The sequence below is a fragment of the Excalfactoria chinensis genome, chromosome 1 (assembly GCF_039878825.1).
Source record: "Excalfactoria chinensis isolate bCotChi1 chromosome 1, bCotChi1.hap2, whole genome shotgun sequence".
Taxonomy (NCBI): domain Eukaryota; kingdom Metazoa; phylum Chordata; class Aves; order Galliformes; family Phasianidae; genus Excalfactoria; species Excalfactoria chinensis.
The window spans coordinates 168564848-168587470 of record NC_092825.1 but is presented as its reverse complement, the minus strand read 5'-3'; the positions used below and the strand labels follow the sequence as shown (position 1 = coordinate 168587470).

Below are 22623 nucleotides of genomic sequence, written 5' to 3'. Positions count from 1 at the left end.
GCCTGAAAGTATATTTTCAAGATTAAGTATTCCCAGTGCAAAGATGTGTGACTTATGTAAAGTGGACTTTGGCTCTGCCATTTCTCAGAAGGAGCAATAATAATATGTCTTCAAAATTGCATTTATGCTTAGCACTGTTTAAAAGTTTCATTTGGTTTTTTGTTTGTTTACCTGTGTTTAATATAACAAATGAAAAAACATTATAAGCCAAAAAAGGGTTACTTTTATCTATGCTTTTAAGTATTAGGTCAAGAACAGAAAGAGTTACGGAAGTCCAAGGCATCATATGGCAGGTGATGGAGAAAGTGGCCATTTATTTCTGCCAGTGATAGAACATACCTACAAATTTCAGTTTGTTGAAGAACTCACCTACAGTCTTGATGCATTATATAGATTACTGTTTGTATTTTGGGATAAAGCCATGATCTCCAGAACTTGTGGGTAACCTGGATCTGCTTGCAGAATGTATGGAGCAGCAACCAAATGTTACAGCTGTAACTATGATTTGATTTTGTTCAAAATTCTCTTAGACTGGTCAGTTTGTAAATGTTTTTCTGCTGGTTGGGAATCAAACCAGACGGCATATGGATCCTTCTTGACTGGAGACCCATTCAGAAAGTAGTCTTGCTGAGTCTTGTTGCTCTAGAAACAGGACAAGCAGTGGCTCTGCATCTCCATTTTCAGCAGGCCAAAAAAAGTTTTCTTGCACGCTGTACGCAGGCTGATAGGCTGCATGTTTCTTGGCATGATCATAGAGGAGAGAAATTGAGACAATATTTCAAAAACTTGAATAGTAAATGTGCAATCTGTTCTCAGGTTGGTGCAAAAAGTAACGGGTTTCTGACAGGGAAATTCAGTATAGGCACTAGAAAATATGTTCCCGTGGTGTGGTTACCTGAATAGCGGTGTAAGTTTTTTTTGTGAGATTGTGGGATCCTCATTACTGAAGTCTTTGGAAATGAAGGTAGGGATGATTCAACTGCAGCTTATTCATTGTGGAAGGGGAGGGAGGCAGTGGCCACCAGCCACGCTCTGCTGCAAGTCCTGCATGTCTTCTGCTGACACAGCTGCGCTGCAGTGCGTACTTGAGAGGCTTCTGTGTGAGAATTAAAAATATTCCATCTAGGAAGCCAAGAGAGACAGATTTATGGAGCAGGTGCATTGATTGGATTTTGCTTGGAACCTGCTGTAAGAGAGCACTTAACTGTATTTTTCAGAAGGTTTTGAAATTATCACTGCACTGAGATTAATGGAGCCTTCAGTCACTGTCAGTCTCCAGAAGTTACCATTAGAGCAGTTCAGCTTGTCTTTGGCCATCTTGTGGCAAATCTGAAAACCAGAATTAAAGCAAACGTTCTGGAGATGGAAGACTTAAAGCCTAAACTTTGCAGAATAAAACTTGTATGAACTCATGAATATTATGTAGCGTGTCAGACTCGTGCTTTTTACTGCATTATTCTTGATTTATAGTGGAGATGGTGGTTTTCATCATGTGACCTATACAAAAGGTGTGTCATAGAGCTGTACTAAATTCTTTCCCTGAATGGATGAAAGTCCATCTGGGTAATAAAAGCTCACACATCTGTTTCTGTGGCTAATAAGTTAATGAGAACTGGCAATAAGTCCACACTCAAAGCAGAAGGTGTTGTTTCCAGTTTGCTGTTTCTGTTTCCAGTATTTATTTATATACGGCAAATCATCACTGCAAGAAGATTACATAACACCAAGGAGTGAGTAGAGCAAGTGAGCTGTGTACACTGGAGTTCATCATAAGCAGTAGAGTTAAGCTAAAATTACTTTCTCCAACACCTTTTTAAGCATGCTGTGGTTTAAGTCAGTGTGACTAACATTTGTCCTCCTTTTCCCTCTCCTTGACATTTTGTATATATTTTGCAAGTGTTTGGGAGAAAGAGGAGGAAAAAACCAAACCACCACTACTTCAAATGTGTATTAAAATTAAGAACATAGTGATGTTCGATGATGTGAAAAAGTGAACCATGTTTTCACAGTAAGTTGTATACTTCCCTGGCTCTGAAATAGCCTTGTCTTCCTTAGGTATTCTTGGTATGTTTAGTTCAAAGAGTAGTTAAGGGTTGAAAAACATACCAGTATTTGAGAAACTGCGTATCTGTTTTTATTCTTCAGTTCATTCTGTATCATCTTTCAGTCTCAGAATAAAAATTAGATGTGAGGCTGTTAACTGCATCAAAATCATCTTAGGCAGGATGATCAGCAGTGCATTTTATTTTTAGCAACAGAGGGAATGTATACATTGCTAAATGTTATTCTAAAATATGGCACTTCCTTGGATAAACTTAATGTTTCTTCCAATTTTTTGTTGTATTTAGAATGGTATGACTTAAAATAGTGAGTAGTAATGGCTTTTAAATAATATACACACACTATGTAACATATTTTATAATGTTATTTTATTCATATTTTAATTAAAAGTTATTTAAAATCTCCTTCAGTAATCGCTATTGCTAGTAATCATTTAACAAATAGGTGCTGCCTCTTATCATTTGCTAGTGTCACTGGGCAGAAGGAAGAGGAAAAAAGGAAAACAGAGACTTCAGATAGCAAAAAATAGTGCAAAATTTCATGTAAAAGCCAATATAAAAGACATTATCTCAAAGCACTGAAAAGAGAAGCAAAAGGAGAATTTATTACTTGTGTATGCAACTGTGTGAATTAAATCTTTGCCGGTTTTAATTGGGATTGTAGTTAGTGGTTTAAATTACTGATGTAAATTGATCCACCCACTCTGACAACAGATGATGTTGTTTTGGTGTAGTTTAAGAAGTTATAGTTTGCGCAGTATTAATAACATTATGTCTAGCCATACCTATGTTTGATAGCTCAGACAGTTTTGCCAAAATGTAATTTTCTGGGAACCAATAGAGCCATGTTTCACAAAAGCTATTCTCACAAGAGCTAAATGCCAAGGTAATCAATCATACCATGTACTGTATCCTTTTGTTATGGATAGAATGCATTATTTATGGAGTATAAAGATTTTTCAGATGTTGTTGAAATGAACAAGCCAACAAATGAGCAGCTGTAAGGGATAAGATGTCCTTAGCTGAAAACTGCAGTGTCCTGGCTTAAAAATCTCTAGGCTAAAAGATGACTTCCATGGCTGTGGTGTGTTTGAGGCTGATATGCTGTATTGGTGGGGGCTTCCAGGGAGCAGAAGTCCTTCATACACTAATTGTACCTACAGATAGGTGTCAGATCTTCTGCCCTCTCCTGTTTTATGCTGCTTGTATTTCAATTACTAAAACCAAAATGTTATTCAGGAAGCACTTATTATGCTCTCTGGCTGTAGAGATTTGGACTTTCAAGGAGAAAGGCACAGCACAGTTACACTTAATATCCCTTGATTTATTTTTCTTACTGTAACATATCTACCTGCTTCCTGAGCCCATGCGAACTCCTAATGCTTTGTCCATGAATATGAATTAATGTGTGTACTGATGAATCTCAGCGCAGTCTCTGCTTCAGCTCTATTTTTCTGTCCAAATGAAAAAAGTTGTCTGTTTCACTTATGTTTCTTGGGATAGGCAGTTCTCAAGGAGAAATGTTCAGTCTTAATATCTTCTTTCATGATCACTGAGCCTATGGGCAACTTTCACTTTAGGCTGTACCTTTGTCACAGAATCATTTAGACTGGAAAAGACCTTCAAGATCAAGCTTAACCATTCAGCTAACAATACAGGTCCACTGCTAAACCATGTCCCTCCATTTTCCTCAAATGACAAGTCGTTCACTCTCTCTTTTCAGGAGGAGAATCGTTCTGTCGCTTCTCTCTCTTCTACCTTTCTCCAGCTCTATTGCACTCTATTGCACACATGCTGTTATACGTTATCTCAAGTGACAGTAACTCTCAGAAATTATTCTTAACTTCTCTTTTTATTATTATTTTTATTTCTGCTTTTTTTGCTTTGAAGTTGCTTGGGTTTGTTTTAGACCCGAAAAATTGTTTATTTTTTTCAAGTAGTTGAAAGACATTGACTTGTATGAATATAGAAGGATATATTGCAGACCTTGCCTTGTAGGTATCTTTCTCATTCTTACTTGACATTTCAAAGACATAACTTTCCTATTTGTCTACATATTGTTATCAGGGGGTATTATCATTTTCTGTCTCGGCTGCTGTAGTGTCATCTCCACTTTGTTTTTGAATGCCTTTTTATTTCATTAGTAGCTGTTCAAAATGCTGCAGCAAAATCTGCAGCGCTTAACTTTCAGGACCCGTCATGGCCATCAGCCATCAAATGGTATGAAGAAGTCTGCTTGCTTAGTTTTCCATCACCACCTTGATTTTTATTATTCTTGTTTTTTCCTCTCACTTAACTAAGCTGTCCATGGGTGGCTGTGAGACCTCAAAGCTTTTTCAATGTCCCCTTTGCAGCAATGCCTGTGGGAATAGGGATGAGCAGGTGTCCTTCTGCTGTGTACCTAGTGCCATAATGTTTCCCAGCCCTCTTGCTTCCTTGTTTGTCATCAGGCTGTAGTTGTCTGTTCTCCCTTGTCTTCCGCTCAACCCTTATGCTCTGCCAACAAGTTGTCTTCTCCATTGTATTTTGCAAGATAAGGTTGCAGTCCATGAGGACATGGATTCAACAACAACAAAATTAATAATAAATGGGTCTACAGCGTCAGTGCTGCCAGTGTCACTTATTGGGTGGTTCTTTGTGTGTTTGAACAAATGTGAAACTGCTGCTCATGTTGAATAGGTCCTGAAGGCAGGCAATTTCTTGTTCTCACAGCAAGCAACCAAGTGCTGTAAACAGCAATGCTTCTGTCATTCTTTTCCTCTGCTCTGTCTGCAAAAACACCAGTAGTTGTTAAAAATGAATTTGATGGCAAGAAGTTAATTTAATTCAGATTTTTCTCCCTTAAAACACACAGTTTTACATACATATTTTTTACAGGTGTTTAGAGTACGTGACTTAACCAGGATGTTGAAAACATGAAAGTCCTGTCATAGAAAATGTTACCCAGCGCATGCTGCAAATGTTCTTCAGTTTCTCATTCACTGAATGCAAATCCTTTGTTTGAAGGAAAAGTGCAAAACGAACCAGTTTACAGAATTATGTTGCATACATGGTTTCCATTCAGATTCTTTTGTACTGCTGCTGCTGGTAACCCATCTATTTTAGAAAGATACAGCAGCTGCCAGATCCAGAACGGTCTTTGCTTTCAGTCCCTGCTGTGATGTCTTTGTGGCTCTGGCATCCTTCTGCTGCATGACAAGAGGATGTAGTTTCTTCTGTCTCATTCAAAAAAGCCAGAAAGTGATGCAAAGAAAATTCTCTTGTGTAGGGACTGTCTCTGTGGGTGTATGTCAAGGTTCCCTATAGAAGACTGCTGTGTTGAAGTGTTTGAGCACAGAGACTACTTTGGAGAAGCACTTTTCTGTGTTTGAGCTGACAGCTATGGCTGCTGTGTACTTGAAAGTAGGGGGAAGGAATATAAGGATGCAAGGGTTATATGTAGAGAATATAGGTTTAAAAACTGTGTTCTGCACTGTGATTTTTTATTTTATGTGAGAGGACCTTAGACTTTTGGACATGTATATTGGCACATTGAATTTTCCCAGACTTCATTTTTTTTATCTATGTGTCACAACAAATAACTGCCCCCCTCCCTCCCTATTTATTCCTGTAATACTTGCTCACTTGCAAGCAAAATGATACCTGACCACTTAGCATTAGAAAGATTTTGGAACAGAATTAGTTTAGTCTGTTTCCGTTTTGAGGCTCTTGTGTTATCAAATGTTTTACACCAGCTTTCTTTCAGACAAGGACTTAGTGTGCATGGTGGCATCTCTGTCCAGCTGCTGGTGTGGCAGACACTGGATCCTGTATACTTACACAAGGATTAAGCTACTGCTGTGTTAATTCAAATGCCAGAGATTTTGTTTATGGTACTGCGGATTGTAGTTTTGATCCTTTGTGATATCTAAAACAACTGTGTGCTCCTGGCTGTATTTCATTACTCGGGAACTATTAGCTTGAGCTTCTGTGGAGCACAGGTGCAATCAATCTCTAAAATCAGCAATATAAGCAGTAGGTTAACCCTATTGCTTGTCAAAATTTAATATATTCCACACTGTCTCTTAGTTCCAGTGCTAGCGATGTAGTAACTAGATATCATTTAAGTTGCATTTAAATGTCTGTAGCATGAATTGTGTTTAACTGTATTGCTGTTTTATCCTGAGCTTTCACACATGAACTGTAGTAATTTGCCCTTTTGTTAAATCATATTGGTAGCTGTGGCTGATAACTGCGTGAAAAATGTTGTATTTACTGTAAGGATTCTACGTGGGCTTCTTCAGAGCAGGTAATAACTTAAAAGCGTAACGTCCAATTTCAAGACAGAACCATTACATTATAATTCAACAAAAGATAAGAGCCAATACACTGAAACAAAAGAACAGTCTTTGGGTAGATCAGAAATTCTCAGCATCTCATTCTGACACCGACAAGTCTGTGGTTGTGAATTTAACAGATCTTCCTTCTCCATCTGCATTTGTTATGTAACTGTTAACTCAGATATGGAATACCGGTACTTCACAGGGACCGAGTTTACAGATAAAATGTGTATTGACTACTGTGATCACTGCAGAAGCTTTACTGGTATCAAAAAGTCAGAAGTGGGTGTGTGGGAATTTCTTTGATTTTTGTGCTTACATCAGTTCTCAGCCATGCCTGTGGCTAAGCTACGCCATTTTTCTTTTCTTTTGTTTTATTAAGATGTCAGATTGCTTAAGAGAAATAACAACTAGATGAAACTGAACCTTGGCGTGACTGGCAATGGTTGGGAAGGGTGCGAAGCTAAGAGTCGTCTGTCTTTTCTACTAAAACACAAGACTGATACTGCTTCCAGAGGAGGGAGGGATGCTCCTTCCAAACGGTGGGAATGCAAGTTCCATCACTGCAGTGTTCATGCTTATGTCTTCTTGACTAACCATCAGCCTCGATTTCTCCGGTTTTTGGTTCCCAGCCTTTCTGTCCAGTCCCGTGGAATTTGGCCACTCATTCTGTTTGTAACTTCTCCTTTCTGTCATGTGCTTCACACTAGGCTGGTGTGACCAGAAAGCAACAATGACCTGTTCTCTGCTCTTTCTACCCCTCTGTATACTGCTTCCTGATTACCCACAAGAGCAACTAGTCTAGAAGGATTTGCTAAACCAATATTGAAAAGGACAGATTGCCTGTTAGAATCAGTGTTCAACATTAACGTAGGTGCAGAGTAAAAGATAACAGTAAGAAAGTTCACTTGACTCAGTCACAGTTTTCCCCCCTAACTTGTAAGAAAAAATCATCTTACACCAGGCCCTTGTCTCTGTGGAAATGGTGCATTGGGTGTTCATCACCTCCAGTTAGAGCTGCTGTCATTTAGTTTAGGTTTGGAAGGCTATTGGGGATCATTAGCCAGCGGTCTGCGTGGCTGCTCCATTTAAGAGCAGTTTAAGCAACTCCTTCTAGATCAGATCTGCACTTGATTTGCTCCACTGGCTCCCAATCAGTTTCCAGTATCATCTGTGGCTTTGGTCTTGGTCTTCAAAGTGACTGTTGGATCAAACGCTCCAGCTACATCAAAGACTGTATTTCTATTTGTGAACTATCAGAATAGCAGTATTCCTTTGGGCATTATAGATGATGCAACACCAGAGCAACCACATATCCCATGGGACACCGTGTTCTGGGTTAGGGGTTCAGGCTATTAAAAACAGTCCCTAAGGCAATCAGTTGAATACAGAGAAAGACATGGCTTAAAGGAGGCCCTACAAAACACCTCTGTGCTAATTCCAGATAATAATATATATATATATATAAACAACTATTTAATTATAAACTGAATACCTCAATAAATGCGCTGTGTAATTTATGTCTTGGTTAAAGCAACATCATCTGTGCACCCACAGGTTATCATAGCATGTTTTTCTGCTTTCCATTTTTATCCCACAGCAGTGGGTAGTTCTCTCTTGAATAGCTCATGGGTGGCAGAAAGAAGACATCACTCTACTGTTCAGAAAATTGTAATCCCTCGAGTGTCTGTTTCCTTAAAAAGTTGCATTAATTTCTTCATTTTAGTCTTCGTTCAGCCCTCCTAACAGAGCTGCCTGATCTTCATGTATTCAGCTTTCTCTACAAAGAAACTCAGTTGCCATTGCATTTTGTAATAAAAACAGCTGGGTGTTGTGTAGGAGGTGCCATGTCTTGAAGCGGAGCAGCAGCTCTAGAGAAACCTGCCCTGTTTGCTTCATCACCTTATACATCTTTCCAAAGTGCTTGAAGTGAGACTGGGGCATTGTATTGATGGCAGTGAGGTATCCACATCTCCCATATTCCTGCATAGGAACTTTGCTGATTTTTTTCTGTAGTGTTGTCTTGCAACAAGAAATGTCTGATAGGGAGATTGTGTGAATACAGAGATGTTTCCACCTCAGTGCCATATTAAAATTGGAAGTTTTCACACAAAGTTTGTATGTACTGATAGTAAACTGCTAATAGAAGGGGCCAGCCCGTCTGGTATAGTAAAAGATAGCTAGTTGCCCTGTGGCAGAATGAAAATAGCAAGGTAAAGGCCACTGAATTCTGTTTTTCTGACTAACCTGATTTGATATCGAATAGGTTTCTGTCCACAGTAGAACTTTGTAATAAATCATTCTGCAAAGCAAATTGGCACCTAACCTTAGACGTAAGTTACTGACAGTACAGACCTGTTCTTCAGTTCGTGTTGTCTTTGATAGTGCTTGCCCTAGGAAGGATCCAATTGCAATTCTCTAAATTGCATCCTATTTGTAAGTTTTATCTAAAGAGTTTTTACAGGTGTTGCCTCGTGCTGTGATTTGACATTTTTTCCCCTCGTTGTCGTGGTGAGTAATGTGAAGTCACAAGATTTCTCCTTCCTGACTGGTTGATAAAAATTTGAATAAAGAGTGAAAAATAATGAGTTCCTGTTGTTCAGCTGTGGATGATAAATGTTCATGCTCAAGTTCTTAACAATTTCAGGGACTTACAATATTTTAATGAATATGTAACAGGCAGTGCTCGTAAGAAATATGACCTCATGATTCGTGATGAATTAGAGGCATCTTTGCCAATTATTTCTTTTGTAATAGTAAGCATTACTTTGAATACATCTCTGCAGCATTTTTGCTGGAAAAGTGGATATGAAAGCATAACGAAAGGGAAGGTTTGCTCTGTTAGTGTTTGTTTTACATGTGCATGTGTCATAGAATATTTTCTTGATAGAATGGTTTGGGTTTAATATCGTGTAGTTCCAACCCCCTGCTATAGGCAGGGACACCTCCCTCTAGACCAGGTTGCCCACAGCACCATCCAGCCTGGCCTTGAATGCCTCCATGGAAGGGGCATTCACAGCATCACTGGGCAATGTGTTCCAGTGTCTCACTACCCTCACAGTGAAGAATTTCTTCCTAATATGTAGTTTAAATCTACCTTCTTCCAGTTTGAAACCATTTCCCCTTGCACTGTTGCTACATGCCCCCATAAAAAATCCCTCCCAGCTTTCCTGCAGGCCTCCTTCAGGTACTGGAAGGCTGCTATAAGGTCCCCCAGAGCCTTCTCTGCTTGAGGCTGAACAGTCCCAGCTCTCTCAGTCTGTCCTCATTGCTCCAGACAGAACTTAAGAACTGATACAATACCAACATTTTGCTGGTGTAGTTGAGAAGGTGTGTGTTAAGAGCAGTCTTAAAAGATGACTGCCCATAAACATTGGCTTTCTGTTGCATGGTGTCCCACGTACATGTTAAGATTATTTTATTTCATCTCACAGCTTTGAATAGTGTTTATCTTATGCTTTTTCTTAATATGTATTTTGTGAGCACAAATTCTATTGAAAGAACAGATTAAGCGGCTCAAGTAACGAGCAAATATTGAACATTTGAAAGAAATAGAAATAGCTATAATTTAATGCAGAACGCTTTTCAAATAGAGAAGTTCTTTAGGAAAAAAAGTAACCTTCAGAAGAGCATTCTGTGGGGTTAATGGTGCTCTTTGATGTCCTAAGAGATGAACTGGAGGGTATTGTTGCAAGGTGAAAAAATGTGTTGTTTTCTTACATTTGGTTTTGAACTGTTGTACCTGAAGCTCCTGCTAATCTGCGTGCTTTTCAGTCAGTGCCTGCAGGTAGTTCACAGTGCTGCTGAGTCTGATGATACCCTTAGTGATTTCATACACCCAGCTGCACAATTACCTTTACTTGTGTTTTGTAACAGTCGAGAGCAAGATGCATGTTTCATATGTTTTTTTCTTTCTCCTTTTAATAGCAAATCTGGCTTTTAGCCCTTCCTCCTTGCTTTTAATGCATGTAGAGGTGTTGTTGGACAGGCCCTTGCAGCAGTGACTAATCTTACCCCTCACCAGCTCATTTCCTTTCTCTTACCATATATGCCAATATTAAAAAAAAGAGGGAAATTAATGTGGGTTTTGTTTGTGTTTATTGAGATGAGATATATGCACTTGAGAACAGTGTTCTTTAAAACTGTGGCCTGGAGATGGATGGAAGTAGTGAAAAATCAGAACAGTATTTAACTTTACATATTTAATTATGTGGAGTTATTCACAGAATAAAGTGTCATTTCAGCGAGCGCTGCTTTGAAAATTCAGCTGTGTGTAAACAAAAGATAGTGATGTATTTAATTATAGTTTCATTGGGGTTTTTTGTTTTTGTGGTGTTGTTTTTTTTTTGCTTTTCGCTGTAAAAATGGGTGAGTCTCAGATCTGTGTCACTTAGAATTGCCTGTAAACTTTTTGTCTGTGGTTTTGTGTGCATTTGCACTTGCATGAGCCCTACAAAATGTTTGCTTTGTTAGTGCCCGTTCACAGTAGTGATGTTTACAGGAGTGATGCTGTTAGCTCAGGACTGCGTGCAGCAGAGCCTGTACTTGCAGTTTGGTCAGGTTTATTTTATCATCCAAGACCATTATAAAGTGGCACCTCCTGCCTTTTTCAGTAGGGAATTAGTGAGGCATTCCCACACCCCCAGGGAAATTTGCCATCCAAAGAAGGGCTGCAATGGATGGAATGGATGGATGCAATGGAGCTGAACCCCAGCGAGGGGAGATGGGGGAGATTCTTGGAGGGAGCCTCAAGATAGCACATCACTTGTGGTGAATGGCAGAAACCCCCATAGGACAGTTAATTCTGCTCAAATTTTATTGCTTTGGTTTTAGCTGACATGGAAGACTGACTCCGTTTTTTTGTGTGTGTTTTTGTTTTATATAAAATACACCTTACAGGAGTGATTAATGTGTCCTCAAGCTCACATCTCTTTGCCAGGCTTTCTGTGGGACAGTAGAGTCTGTCTTTAACACTTTGAGATGACTGTTGATAAGATGCTGCCAAAGTCTTTGAGATTTTGTAGATTTAATATGAAAGTAGAATTAGAATGTAAATCCTTGAGCTTCGTTTCGAATAATATTCTTCAGCCTTTAATAGTCTTGAAGGAAGAGCACTGATGACAACAGAAATGATTCCATTTTCCCGGTATACTAGTGACGTCCATAGTGTGTAGTGAATGGATTTTGTTATAGTGTCTCTGTTGATGGGGTTGTGGATGTGTTTTATAACTCTCTGTTTGTCACCTGGCAGGCTGAAGGGGAAACGGTGGCTGTTCTTGCACACAGTGGAAGCGAAGATGAGTTTGACCCAAGTACCCTTCCAGATCCTGATAAATACAAAGATTCTGATGAAGAAGAAGATACAGAAAGTGAAGACAGCTCTAGGTATGTACATATCTTCCACGTTGAAATGTTCATGTTTTTTATAAGCTGATGTGTTTACATGTTAGGAACTCAGTTATCCTCTTGTTTCCACTACTTAATATTTGAGAGTTTGTTTGTGGGGTGGGTACTGAAGAGAAATCTGTGTTAAAGCTATTATTTCATTTTGTGAAGCTTTATGAGAAAGATACTGAGTGAAGACCTGTGTGGTTTTTGTCATTGGCTTCACAGCAACAAGTCCATTTGTGTGTTTCTCACAAACAGCCTCATGTGTTACAGGCTCAGAAGCATGTTATTGACACTTAGTGCTGTTAAGTGAGAGTGTAGATCTTTATTTTGCCCTCTTCATCTGAATCAGATATATTAGCAACGACTTACTGTCGCTAGCCCTAGTGTGAGTGCCCGTTGTGGGGATACTGTGCTGGGACATGGATCTACAGACTGGATTACCCTAAGTTAAGTAAGCAGCTGGTGACCGTACCCTTGTAGATCCTTCACCACCAGTGTGTTCGTCAGTAGAATTGACAGGGGTGGGTAAATGCAGTGGATTTCCTGAGCAGTAAATTGTTCTTTTTTTGTGTTCAAGGAGTGAAAGAGGGTAACTAACTGAACTGTAGTTCCTTCTGTGCTTTCACTTCCCTGGTCTGGGAAGTACTCTGTACTCCTTGTAGAATGAATGAAAAAGCTGCGTGTAAAACGTCAAAATAGCTTTCTAAAAATGGGCAGAAAACAAGAAACTGATGCTTAACAAGGTTCTTCCTGTTCCTACTGTATTTCTGACATCTTGACACTGCCCATTAGCTTTTGCTGGGAGGAAGAAGCATAATTTGTTAAAATGTTTTCCTGTAATGAGGTTTAAGATTCAGCGCTTATTGAGGAGGTTCGTATAAGAGGATTTGTAGATTGCTTTTCACATGTTATGAGAGTTTAAATGTATCTGTCCATACTTGATGAATGCATTCTCTAGTGGTATTTTTATATTGCTTGGAGCAGAATCCGGTGGATATAATGAAATTTTATTCTCAGCTTCCCCCAGATAATTTCAGAAATACAGTTAATACTGTCTTTTTAATACACGAGACTCTGATGAGTAATACGTGGAAGTAAGACAGTGATCTGAGCTGGAAGATGGTGTGGAACCCCATTTTGTGGGGTTTGGACCATCTCTGTGCTGACATGAACTGTCATGGAGTAGAACAACAGTGTATTTAGGAATTTTGGTTTATGTAGAAAATTAATAAGGCAACCAGGAAAAGGATTTCAGGATTCTAATGGGACTTGCAGCAGTTCTTGTTGTTTTGCCTTTGAGAGCAAATTCTGAGCTGACTTCAGTAGTAATGCTTTGCTCCAGATAAAAAAAATAAATAAAAAATAGTGCAGAGGATATTGTGAGATAAGAGGTGGTCATTGATAGTTTGTTTCTTGGAAGAAGAATAGAATAAGTTTTTTGGAAAGGTCTGAAACAGAGCTTAGGCAAGAGGTTGGCCATTAAGCAGTACTTGCTTATTAGTATGTTGTTTCTGAAGGGCAGATTCCTGGAATCCATTAAGCAGATGTACTAGTGCTCTGGTGGGAAGGATTGATCAGTAATCAAGCGTAGGAAACCAGATGTCTAAGTATTACCTGTTATTCATTTCGTTACCTCAGGCATTTCCTGGTTACTCATAAGTTGTTTCATACCTAGTGTAGCAAAAAGGTATTTCTGCATTTCATAAACGAGATCTAGCATCTCTGTGCCTCATCTGATTGCCTTAACTAGGAAAGGCTGTCTCAACAAAACTATGTGTAACGGAGCTGTTTAATAAGTATTTTGAAGAAGTTATGAGGGCAGTCAGCCAAAAAGGAGGAGGGGTTGCCCAGTTTACTTTCAGTATCATTAAGTAACAGTTTACTTGGGGAGCTCTTTTATAAAGTATTCATGCATCACTTTATATATTAGTCCCTTCCCCAAGGATGTCAGCTAGACTCAAGATTTGCTGTATTTTAAGAATGAACACTGATAGAGCTGGGCAGATTCTTGGCAGTGCCTCATTTTTTGGAATCAACTGTTGACCTGGCCCTCTGGAATCAGAATGTCAGCTCACAGAAAGAAGGTCTTGGTCATTTCCCCTTCCTATGAAGTAGAATGAAAAAGACTGTGCATGTTAAATGGGAAAAAAGAAATTAAATAATACCTTCTAACATATTTTGTTCAGCAAATCTCCAAACACTTAACAGAGGAGATGGGTATGGTGTTGGCAGACAGGAATGTCGCATCACAAAATAACTTAAGGCCAAGCTGATGATACAGATCTGGGAATAAAACTCAGGTACCCTGAGGGCCAAGTGCTCTGTCCACTAGGCAGCGTTTCCTTGGTAACTGATTTTTTGGTGGTTTTTTTTTGTTGTTATATTGTTTTGGTATGTCTAGTTTACACACATGTACTTGACACCATGTAGGTGCAGTATAGTCATTTTATTGGTATTGTCCTGAGTTACCTTTGTGGGGAACATTTTCTTGGAAAGATTGGATGTTCACAGTGTTTTGTTTATCTCAAAATTACATTCAAGACTAACCTCCGTGGATGGAAAGAGTAATTTTGAGAACAAAATATGTTCTCTGTGTGTGATCCAACGTGAGCTGAGATGGATTATTTTTCTACCATATATTGAGTCTTACCAGGTTTACTTTACTAAGTGTACGTTATGTGTGTTGTTTGCACCATGTTTTGAGGTTACTTTGGAATAAAGCGTAATGACAGAACATTTTTCCATGCTACGATGTGTCCATTTATTTAAAAGAGAACTTAAAATCTAGGAGGGTTTTAGTAATGGAATTTACTTCTTTTTTAAGTTACGGATTTAGCCTTGAGCATGGCAGAATATCATTTATCTTGAAGGTTGGGTTTTGTTTGTCTTGGTTGTGGAAGCTACTTTACGTACGAGGGCTGCTCCAAAAGCAATGCTTCCCACCTTATTACGTTGCCCACAGCATCAGAGGCAGATGCTGGTGGTGTGGCAGTTGAGATTGAACCTATCTGCCAATATTCCATTACGTTTTGTTGCCACGTGACAGATGGCAGCAGAGGGACAGCCTGACAAAATGGCATCTGATGTGAAAGACCATATGAAGCAAAGATGTGGAACTGCATTCTGCTGAAAAAAATGGCCCCCGTCTGACATTCATTGATGGTTGCTGAATGTTTATGGAGACCAAACACTGGATGTTAACATGATGAGGTGGTGGGTGGTACGTTTCAGCTGTGGTGACAGCGATGTGAAAGACAAGCCACATTCTAGATGGCCATGCACAGCTGTCACACCACAAAACGAAGAACATCTCAACTTGCTCATCCACACAAAGCAGTAGATTACTATGACCAGAGAACTGCTGATGGAGTTGAATATCCCTTTCAGTGCGTTGGAACCAATACTGGTGATACTGCAATATCACAGAGTTTGTGCCAAGTCAGTCCCATGAATACTCCTACAGGAACAGAAAGAGCACCGTATACAGGTATGTCAGGACCTGTTGAACCAGTAAGTGGCTGAAGTTGGCAGTTTCCTGTATCACATCTTTACTGGTGAAGAGATGTGGTTCAAAACTCAACTCTAAGTGATGTGCACAGTCTTTTGGGATAAGAAAGGGCTGATCTTTCTGGATATCTTGGAACCTGGATCAGCTCTGACTGCTACATTATGGTGCTGGCTAAGCTGAAGGCTTGAACTTCCAGAGTCAGGTCAGAGAAGAAGGCAACCTTTCTCTTGCAGCATGGTAATGCCAGCTTGAAGACCATGGAGCCTTTTGCCAGTCTTGGCTGGACTGTCCTACCACACCCATCCTATAGCCTGGGTTTGACATCTTCTGATGTCTATCTGTTTGGGCTGTTGAAAGATGCACCATGTAGGCGACGCTTTCCTGGCAACAATATAACATCTACATGTTTCTTGAACACCTAATTTTGACAAGAGATGTACTGAGAAATAAAATAGGGAGCAATTGCTCTAGAAAATAATTGCACTGATAAGTAAGAGGAAAATTAATTGTCCAAAAGAAGGGTTGAAGCCTCCTCTGTGGTGGCAGGCTGAGAGAGCTGGCGCTCTTCAGCCTGGAGAAGAGAAGTCTCTGGGGGACCTTATTGCCTTCCAGCACATGAAGGGGGGCCAAGGAAAGTTGGGGGGGGTGACTTTTTTGTAAGTGACAGGATAAGAGGAAATGGTTTGAAACCACTTACCAAAGGGTAGATTTAGACTGGATATTAGGAAGAAATTCTTTACTGTCATTTAGATGCACAGGATCAGGTTGTCCAGAGAGGTTGTGAATGCCCCCTCCCTGGAGGCATTCAAGGTCAGGCTGGATGGGGCTGTGAACAACCTGGTCTAGAGAGAGGTGTCCCTGCCTGTAGCAGGGGGGTTGGAACTAGATCACCTTACAGGTGCCTTCCACTCCAAACCATTCTGTGACTCTATGATTCGAGATCTGGGCAACCTCTGCTCTGCAAGGTTTCTGTGGTTTTGAATCAGCCATTTGACGTGAGGCACACAGCCACATTGCCACTGATTAAACAACAGCAACTCCAAGCTCTCTAGATCAGCTCTGCTTCAGTTATCATTCATGAGAGCTTGCTTTGCAGTTGAGGCTTACCAGCACTTGAAAACAAGCTGCCCTGGACACCAAACTGCAGGCCATGAGTTGAGGTCCCAAACTGTAACACAGCAGATGCAGATTCTTTCCTGAAGAAGCATATGTGAATAATGAATGAATCTGTTAATAAAATACAGTTTAAAAAAGTTAGCAATAATTTATCTCTTAAATATTGGCATTTTGCTAATCAAACATGTTGTGCCACAAACTTCCTGCCACGTAATAAATTTTAATTCGCGAGGCCGTGGCAGCAATCCTAATGAAGATTAATTACTGCAGTCCCTTCCACAAAGCCCAGTGCAGCTTCTTTCTTCTTTGCTGTAAGAATGCTACAGCACAGAGAAATGGTAATGAAAATATATTGCACAGTGTAATTCCCTTTACTAGCCGTTCCAATGATGTAAATCAAAACCACTCAAACTAGATTTTAAAAAAAACAACAACAAAAAACAATTGCAGGAAAGAGGAAGATTAATCTATTTGTAATGAAATACCAATGTGATTGTACTAAAAGCAGAAGATGGGCTGAGTCTGCCTTGGAGCTGAAGTACTGCAATCTGAAACAAGAAAAAATATTCAGACCAAAATCAGACCAGCAAGACAGTATGCTTATTATTTTTTATTACTGCATGGAAAGCATGCAGAATCTGATAGGAAAAAGCACCCAGAGCAGATCATCAATGTCTTGCTTCTGCTCTGTGGTCTTCTTTACTCCCCAGAGGCTCTAGTAGACAGGTGGCAATGGATTCAAATTGGTTGAGTCTGTACCAGCCCTTGTCTTGCCAATTCCTGTCATGGGCATTGCATTGCTGCTCATAATGCAGCAGAATAATTCAGCCCCAGACCACTGGAGTTTCCCCTCAGTGGATCAGCCTGGAGAAGAGAAGGCTGCGTAGTGACCTCATTGCAGCCTTTCAGTACCTGAACGGAACCTATAATCAGGAGGGGAGTAAACTCTTTGAAAGGGCTGATAATAGCAGGACAAGGGGAAATGAATTTAATTTGAATGTTAGGGGAAAGTTCTTTACTAGGAGAGTGGTGAGGTCCTGGAACAGGCTGCCCAGGGAGGTTGTGGATGCCCTGTGCTTGGAGGTGTTCAAGGCCAGGGTGGATGGGGCCCTGGGCAACCTGATCAAATGTGGAAGTTTGGTCGCCCTGCCAGGCAGGGGGATTGGAGCTTCATTATCCTTGAGGCCCCTTCCAACCTTGGTCATTTGTGGTTCTGTGATCGAAGAAGAGCAATTTCAGTTTATACAACAGTTTGACAACTGAAGTTATTCAGGATTTATTCTCAAAAACATTGAATGGCACTGCTCAAGGTTGAAAGTGCTCCAGGTGACCACAGTATCAGTCAAACCATTTTGATTTACTATATGTCCATCTGTCAGTGTCTTAACATTCTGAATGTGCTGCTGCCTTTGGAGGTACAACCTGATTTCTGATCTGATTTTATCCAATGTCCAGGCACCAAAGTTTTTTTATATATTTACATTCTTGAATAAACTGAACAAATGACTGCATCAGCTTCATGAGGCCCCAGAACTGGATGCAGTACTCTGGGTGGGGTCTCTTGAAAGCAGAGTAGAGGGGCAGTCATCTCCCTCACCCTGCTGGTCACACCTCTCTTGATGGAACCCAGGGTATGGTTGGCCCTCTGGGCTGCAAGTGCACATTGCTGGCTCACATTAAATCTTTCATCAGCCGAAACTCCCAGATCCTTCTCCTTAGGGCTTCTCTCAAGCTCTTCTCCACCCAACCTGTATCTGTGCTTGGGATTGCCTCAGCCCAGGCACAGGGCCTTGCACTTGGCCCTGGTGATCTTCTTGAGGTTGATGTGGACCCACCTCTCAAGCTTGTCCAGGTCTAGCATGTCAGCTGCACCACTCAGCTTGGTGTCATCTGCAAACTTGCTGAAGGTGCACTCGATCCCACTGTCCATGCTGCCTACAAAGGTGTTAAACAGCACTGGTCCCAGCACCAATCCCCAAGGAACGCCACTTGTCATTGGTTTCTACTTGGACTTTGAGCCGCTGACCTCCAGCCAATTCCTTATCCAGAGAGTGCTCCATCCATCTAATCTGATATCCAGGTGCAAGTTGAATGGCAGGAATAAAAAGCTATTTTCTCCCCTTGGTATGACCTCAAAACACACATGGGGACAATTGTTTGTTCATGGTTAAATTAAGAGGGTTCCCTGGTGTGCTGTTATCAGAGTCTGAGTTGCAAGTAGATAGATCCCTGTTGTCCAGGTGCCATTCACTGATGCTGGTATTCATTTCAGGGGCTGGATTCATAAGGTGTGCTTTTAGTGCTTGTGTAATAACAGGTTACCTGTCAAAGGACAGTAACTTCCTTTGTTGTTACAGCTGTGCAAATAGCGACCACAGAAATTACTGTATGTGTTGACAAATCAGCTCTTGGTACCTCCTGGCTCTGTAAACACAGCTCAGTAAATCTTTCCATTGGGAGCTTCAGCCCATGTGGGCAGCTCAGGCTGCTGCAGCAATGAAAAGCTAAATTGTACCAGATGGTGGAAGGAAGGAATTGTAATCCAGCTGTACATGCCACTTTTTAAGTGTTGTAAATAGGAGACAAAGCGACACACTGGTTTTGGTCTGGATCTGAACTGTGGATTTTGATAACTACATTTTTATGTTAGAAAATAACTCACTTTGGAATGACTTTATTTTGTTCTGACTGTTGCAGTGGACATCAGCTGGTAGTGCATCAGTGTGTGGGTATTTGAGGAGAAAGGGGCCATTTACGGCTGTGGAAAGTGACCAGTGATGAAAGATCAGCTCTACAATGTGGGCTGGCAGCCCTGAAGGATGTCCACAAAGGAATTCATTTGATAACAAGTGCCTGTATAGGTGCTTTGACAAACCTACACCTTTTACATACGCACCTGAGAATTACTGCTCGTACACCTCATCCGGTAGGCTGAAGCTCACAGCTGGCACAGCCCTGTCCTACATCTCATGTCTTCAAATTGTGAGCTTCTTAGTAGTACGTCACCTACGCTGTTGTGCTCTGCTGCTTCTTCTAAGTGTCTTTTATCACTGTCTCGCTTCTGGTTTTTTTGTGCATCGTGAAAGCACAACCCTACAGCTCTTCATCACTCTGTGGCTTCTCTGCCATTTTCCTGAGTTACACATCCCTCCTTATTCACTTCTTGAGTTTACAGCCTGATGGGGGTTAAATTAGTGTGAAAATGGTCCTGCTGCTGTGTAGATATAAATTTAGGATGCAGTATTAATCCAGCACCATGAACCCTCAGTAATAACAAGAAAGAGCTTGACTCAGCACAATCTGCCTCAAAACTTACAGTGAAAATCCTTGTCACTGCGCTTTTGTTGGTGAAAAAAAAATCAGAAGCTTCATAGTTGCTTTTGGATGTGTTTTATTATTTCAGTTTGACACCTTGCAAACATCTGAACTCCACAGTGAAATGCTTCTCGGTGTTTAAAGTCTGTTTTATAACTTGTGAAATTTCTGCGTTGCTTTAATTTCTGAGATGTTTTGAGCTGGTGTCCTAGATGAAGCATTAGTCAATTAAGAATGCGAAGCAGGCTTCAGAGTTGATTCAAATGCTGGAAATAATTGGTTCTTTTGCAAACAGGCTAGGATTGCTTTTACTTAATGGAGCTTCAGCATTACTGCTTTTAAAGCAGACCCCCATAATCTGTTCTGACCAGAGAGGACATAATCCAAAACCCACAGGGGCCACTTGGAAGCAGTGCTTGGGGGTCTTGTTGTATACTCTCCAGGTAGGTTTTGTACTTACGGAGCATCTCTACGGAGAAAGCTGCCCTTGTGCCAGAAAAGGAGTAAAATAAACATCGGTAGTGAGCACTGAAAAGCCTCCCCCGTGCAAATGACAGCTCAAAAATGACAAGTTGTGAAATCCTTTGAAATGTCCCAATTTCAGGAGAAGGATTCGAACGCATCGTCCTCAGCTGTTGCCATTACTCTGGTTCTTCTGGTTCCGAAATAAAGAGCCATGTGAATGTAGGCTGGATCGTTTGTTTCAGCAGTGGGAATGGAAGGTGTTTCTCACGGATTTTGCCTCCTGTCTCTGAGCTGTGATGAGTGAGCAGGAGCTGGCAGCTCCTCAGCAGCAGGTGGGACAGAGAGCGGAGCAGCCCGCTGCATGGCCACCAGGTGCTCCTCCTCTGCTGTGACAACGTGGGGCAGCCAGGGCACACAGCAGCTGCACTCAAGGCCCAGGTCTGTCCGGAGTGCAGGGTGCAAGGAGCTGCACCTACTGCAGGGCAGCTGATTAAGCTGGGGCTTGGACTTAATGATCTCCAGAAGTTTCTTTCCAACCTCTGCAGTTCTGTCATTCAATGAAAACTCTGTGCTTGGGCTTTCCTGTTGCTGCTGTCATTTGGCCTTGTGACAGAAGTGGCGGTTGTAAAACATACACAGCTGTTTGGTCCAGATTGAAGGCTGCAAATGCCAATTCATTCCAATCTTAGCAAAAGCAGCTGAAGGAACAAGAATTCACCAGGGACAGGAACTGGGTTTGGGTCTGTCTCTTCCTCGTGAAGCAAGGAGGTGGTTAATAGCTTCCAAGGGCTTATTCTTGAAAAAAAATGGGAAAGGGGGGCTTGAATGAGATGGACTCAAATCAAAACTGCGTTAAGTAAGGGTAGGATTTGCCAATGAAATGACAATTCTCATATTTTTCTTGTGGTTACAGATTTATTACGGGCGATCCTGAACGCATGTCAGGGTCCACTGACACATCACTAAATCAGCTTTGTCAAGTTGTCTGTCGCTGTATAAGGCGGTAAATATTGGATAAGGCTGATGGCAATATCTTGATATACTGTAATCAATTAAGACGGCAGAGCATTCAGCACCACCTCGGTCTGAGAGCAGTTCTAATTTAGGCATGCAGAGTTCATCAGCTTCTGTTGCTTTACTCTTCTGGATTGTAATTTTGTTTGCTCTTATCTTGACATAAATTTGCCTTGTTTAAAATGAATTGTTTGATTACATGATGATATTGATTACCACAGCTGTTAAAAAAGAGTAATTGATTTTTTTTTTCTGTAGAGAACTTGAGGAGAAGAGTGGAAGAAAGAGAAGAAGCCACAGTGACAGTATAGCAGCAGGAGAAATGCCACAGAAAAGAAAGAAGGCAGAATTCAACCAAGAGGAGGATCCCTTTTTGCCGCTGGATACCGGGCTCTCTCTGGCAGAGGATGAAGCACTTGTACTACATCTGCTCAAGAGTCACAGCTAATTACTTTCCTGCACATTTTCTTTTTTGGGACATATTTACAGTGTTGTTGTTGGTCTACACAAGGTGAAAATGGCATCTGGGCAAACAGCAGTGGCTGCAGATACCTGTGGTCCATGCACTGGCCTTGCCTCACTGTACCTTGTAGATTATAGACAAGGTCTACTTAGATTTATAAGACTTTCTAAACCAACTTTCCAACCTAAATCCCCAGATGTCATCTTCCCATAGCGTGTTTGTAATTTTAAATCTCCAGATTTTGAAGCAATTCTGTTTTCTTTTTTGATTAATCCCGCTTTAAATAAGAACGGGAGGCTCCTTTCTTGGCTGTGTCAGATTTGCTATTTTGGAAGATACACGTGTACTAAAATTTCTAAAGAAATACAGTTGGCAGCTCAAATCATCCTACTTAAAAATGATGTTGTCTTATGTGTATCATGCACATGTATTTACAGTGTTTTATTAAATTCCTGAAGCTTTGGTATGGACTTCCAGTGTGCCTTCTGGTTTTGTTACGAAAGCACTCATTGATAACAGCCCGTTATCGTTTCCCCTGTGATTCTGTCACTTGCGTTAGGCAGTTCAGAAAACCACTTTTGGAAGCTAAATTCTTGGGTTCGAGTCCCATCTGAGGGAGGGCACTGTGATACCCCAAAAAGCAGAGTGTAACGCTGCAGAATGGAGTCATTTACACAGTACAGGTTATGAGGCAGGAACACCTGAAAGATTGCAGCCTTAAAGTAGGGTTTGTTTTGTTTTGTTTCTTAATAGATGAAACACAACAAAGGAAAGATGATTTATCTTTGTTTTCTAGCCATGTTGAAGTTTCATCCCATCAAACTGTGGCTGTTCATTGCCAATTTTGTGCGTAGTTTCCCCCAATTGCTGCATCATAATGAACAGCAACAGGGCATCTGCTGTTGGTTCTTTCCCATGGAAGGGAAGCAGCAGCCATTCTTGTCTCCTGCCCTGACAGTACCGGCACATCAT

General features: G+C 40.8%; 1 protein-coding gene across 1 annotated transcript in view; it reads left to right on the top strand.

Moving 5' to 3' along the window:
• The window catches only part of DDX10 (DEAD-box helicase 10), a 152904-nt gene extending 130782 nt beyond the window's left edge, over positions 1-22122 (top strand). The window contains exons 17-18 of the mRNA XM_072336499.1: positions 11631-11764; positions 21447-22122. Coding sequence (XP_072192600.1) covers positions 11631-11764; positions 21447-21636 — 324 coding nt within the window. The 3' untranslated portion in view covers positions 21637-22122. The remainder of the gene's footprint in view (positions 1-11630; positions 11765-21446) is intronic.
• Positions 22123-22623: the final 501 nt, after the last annotated feature.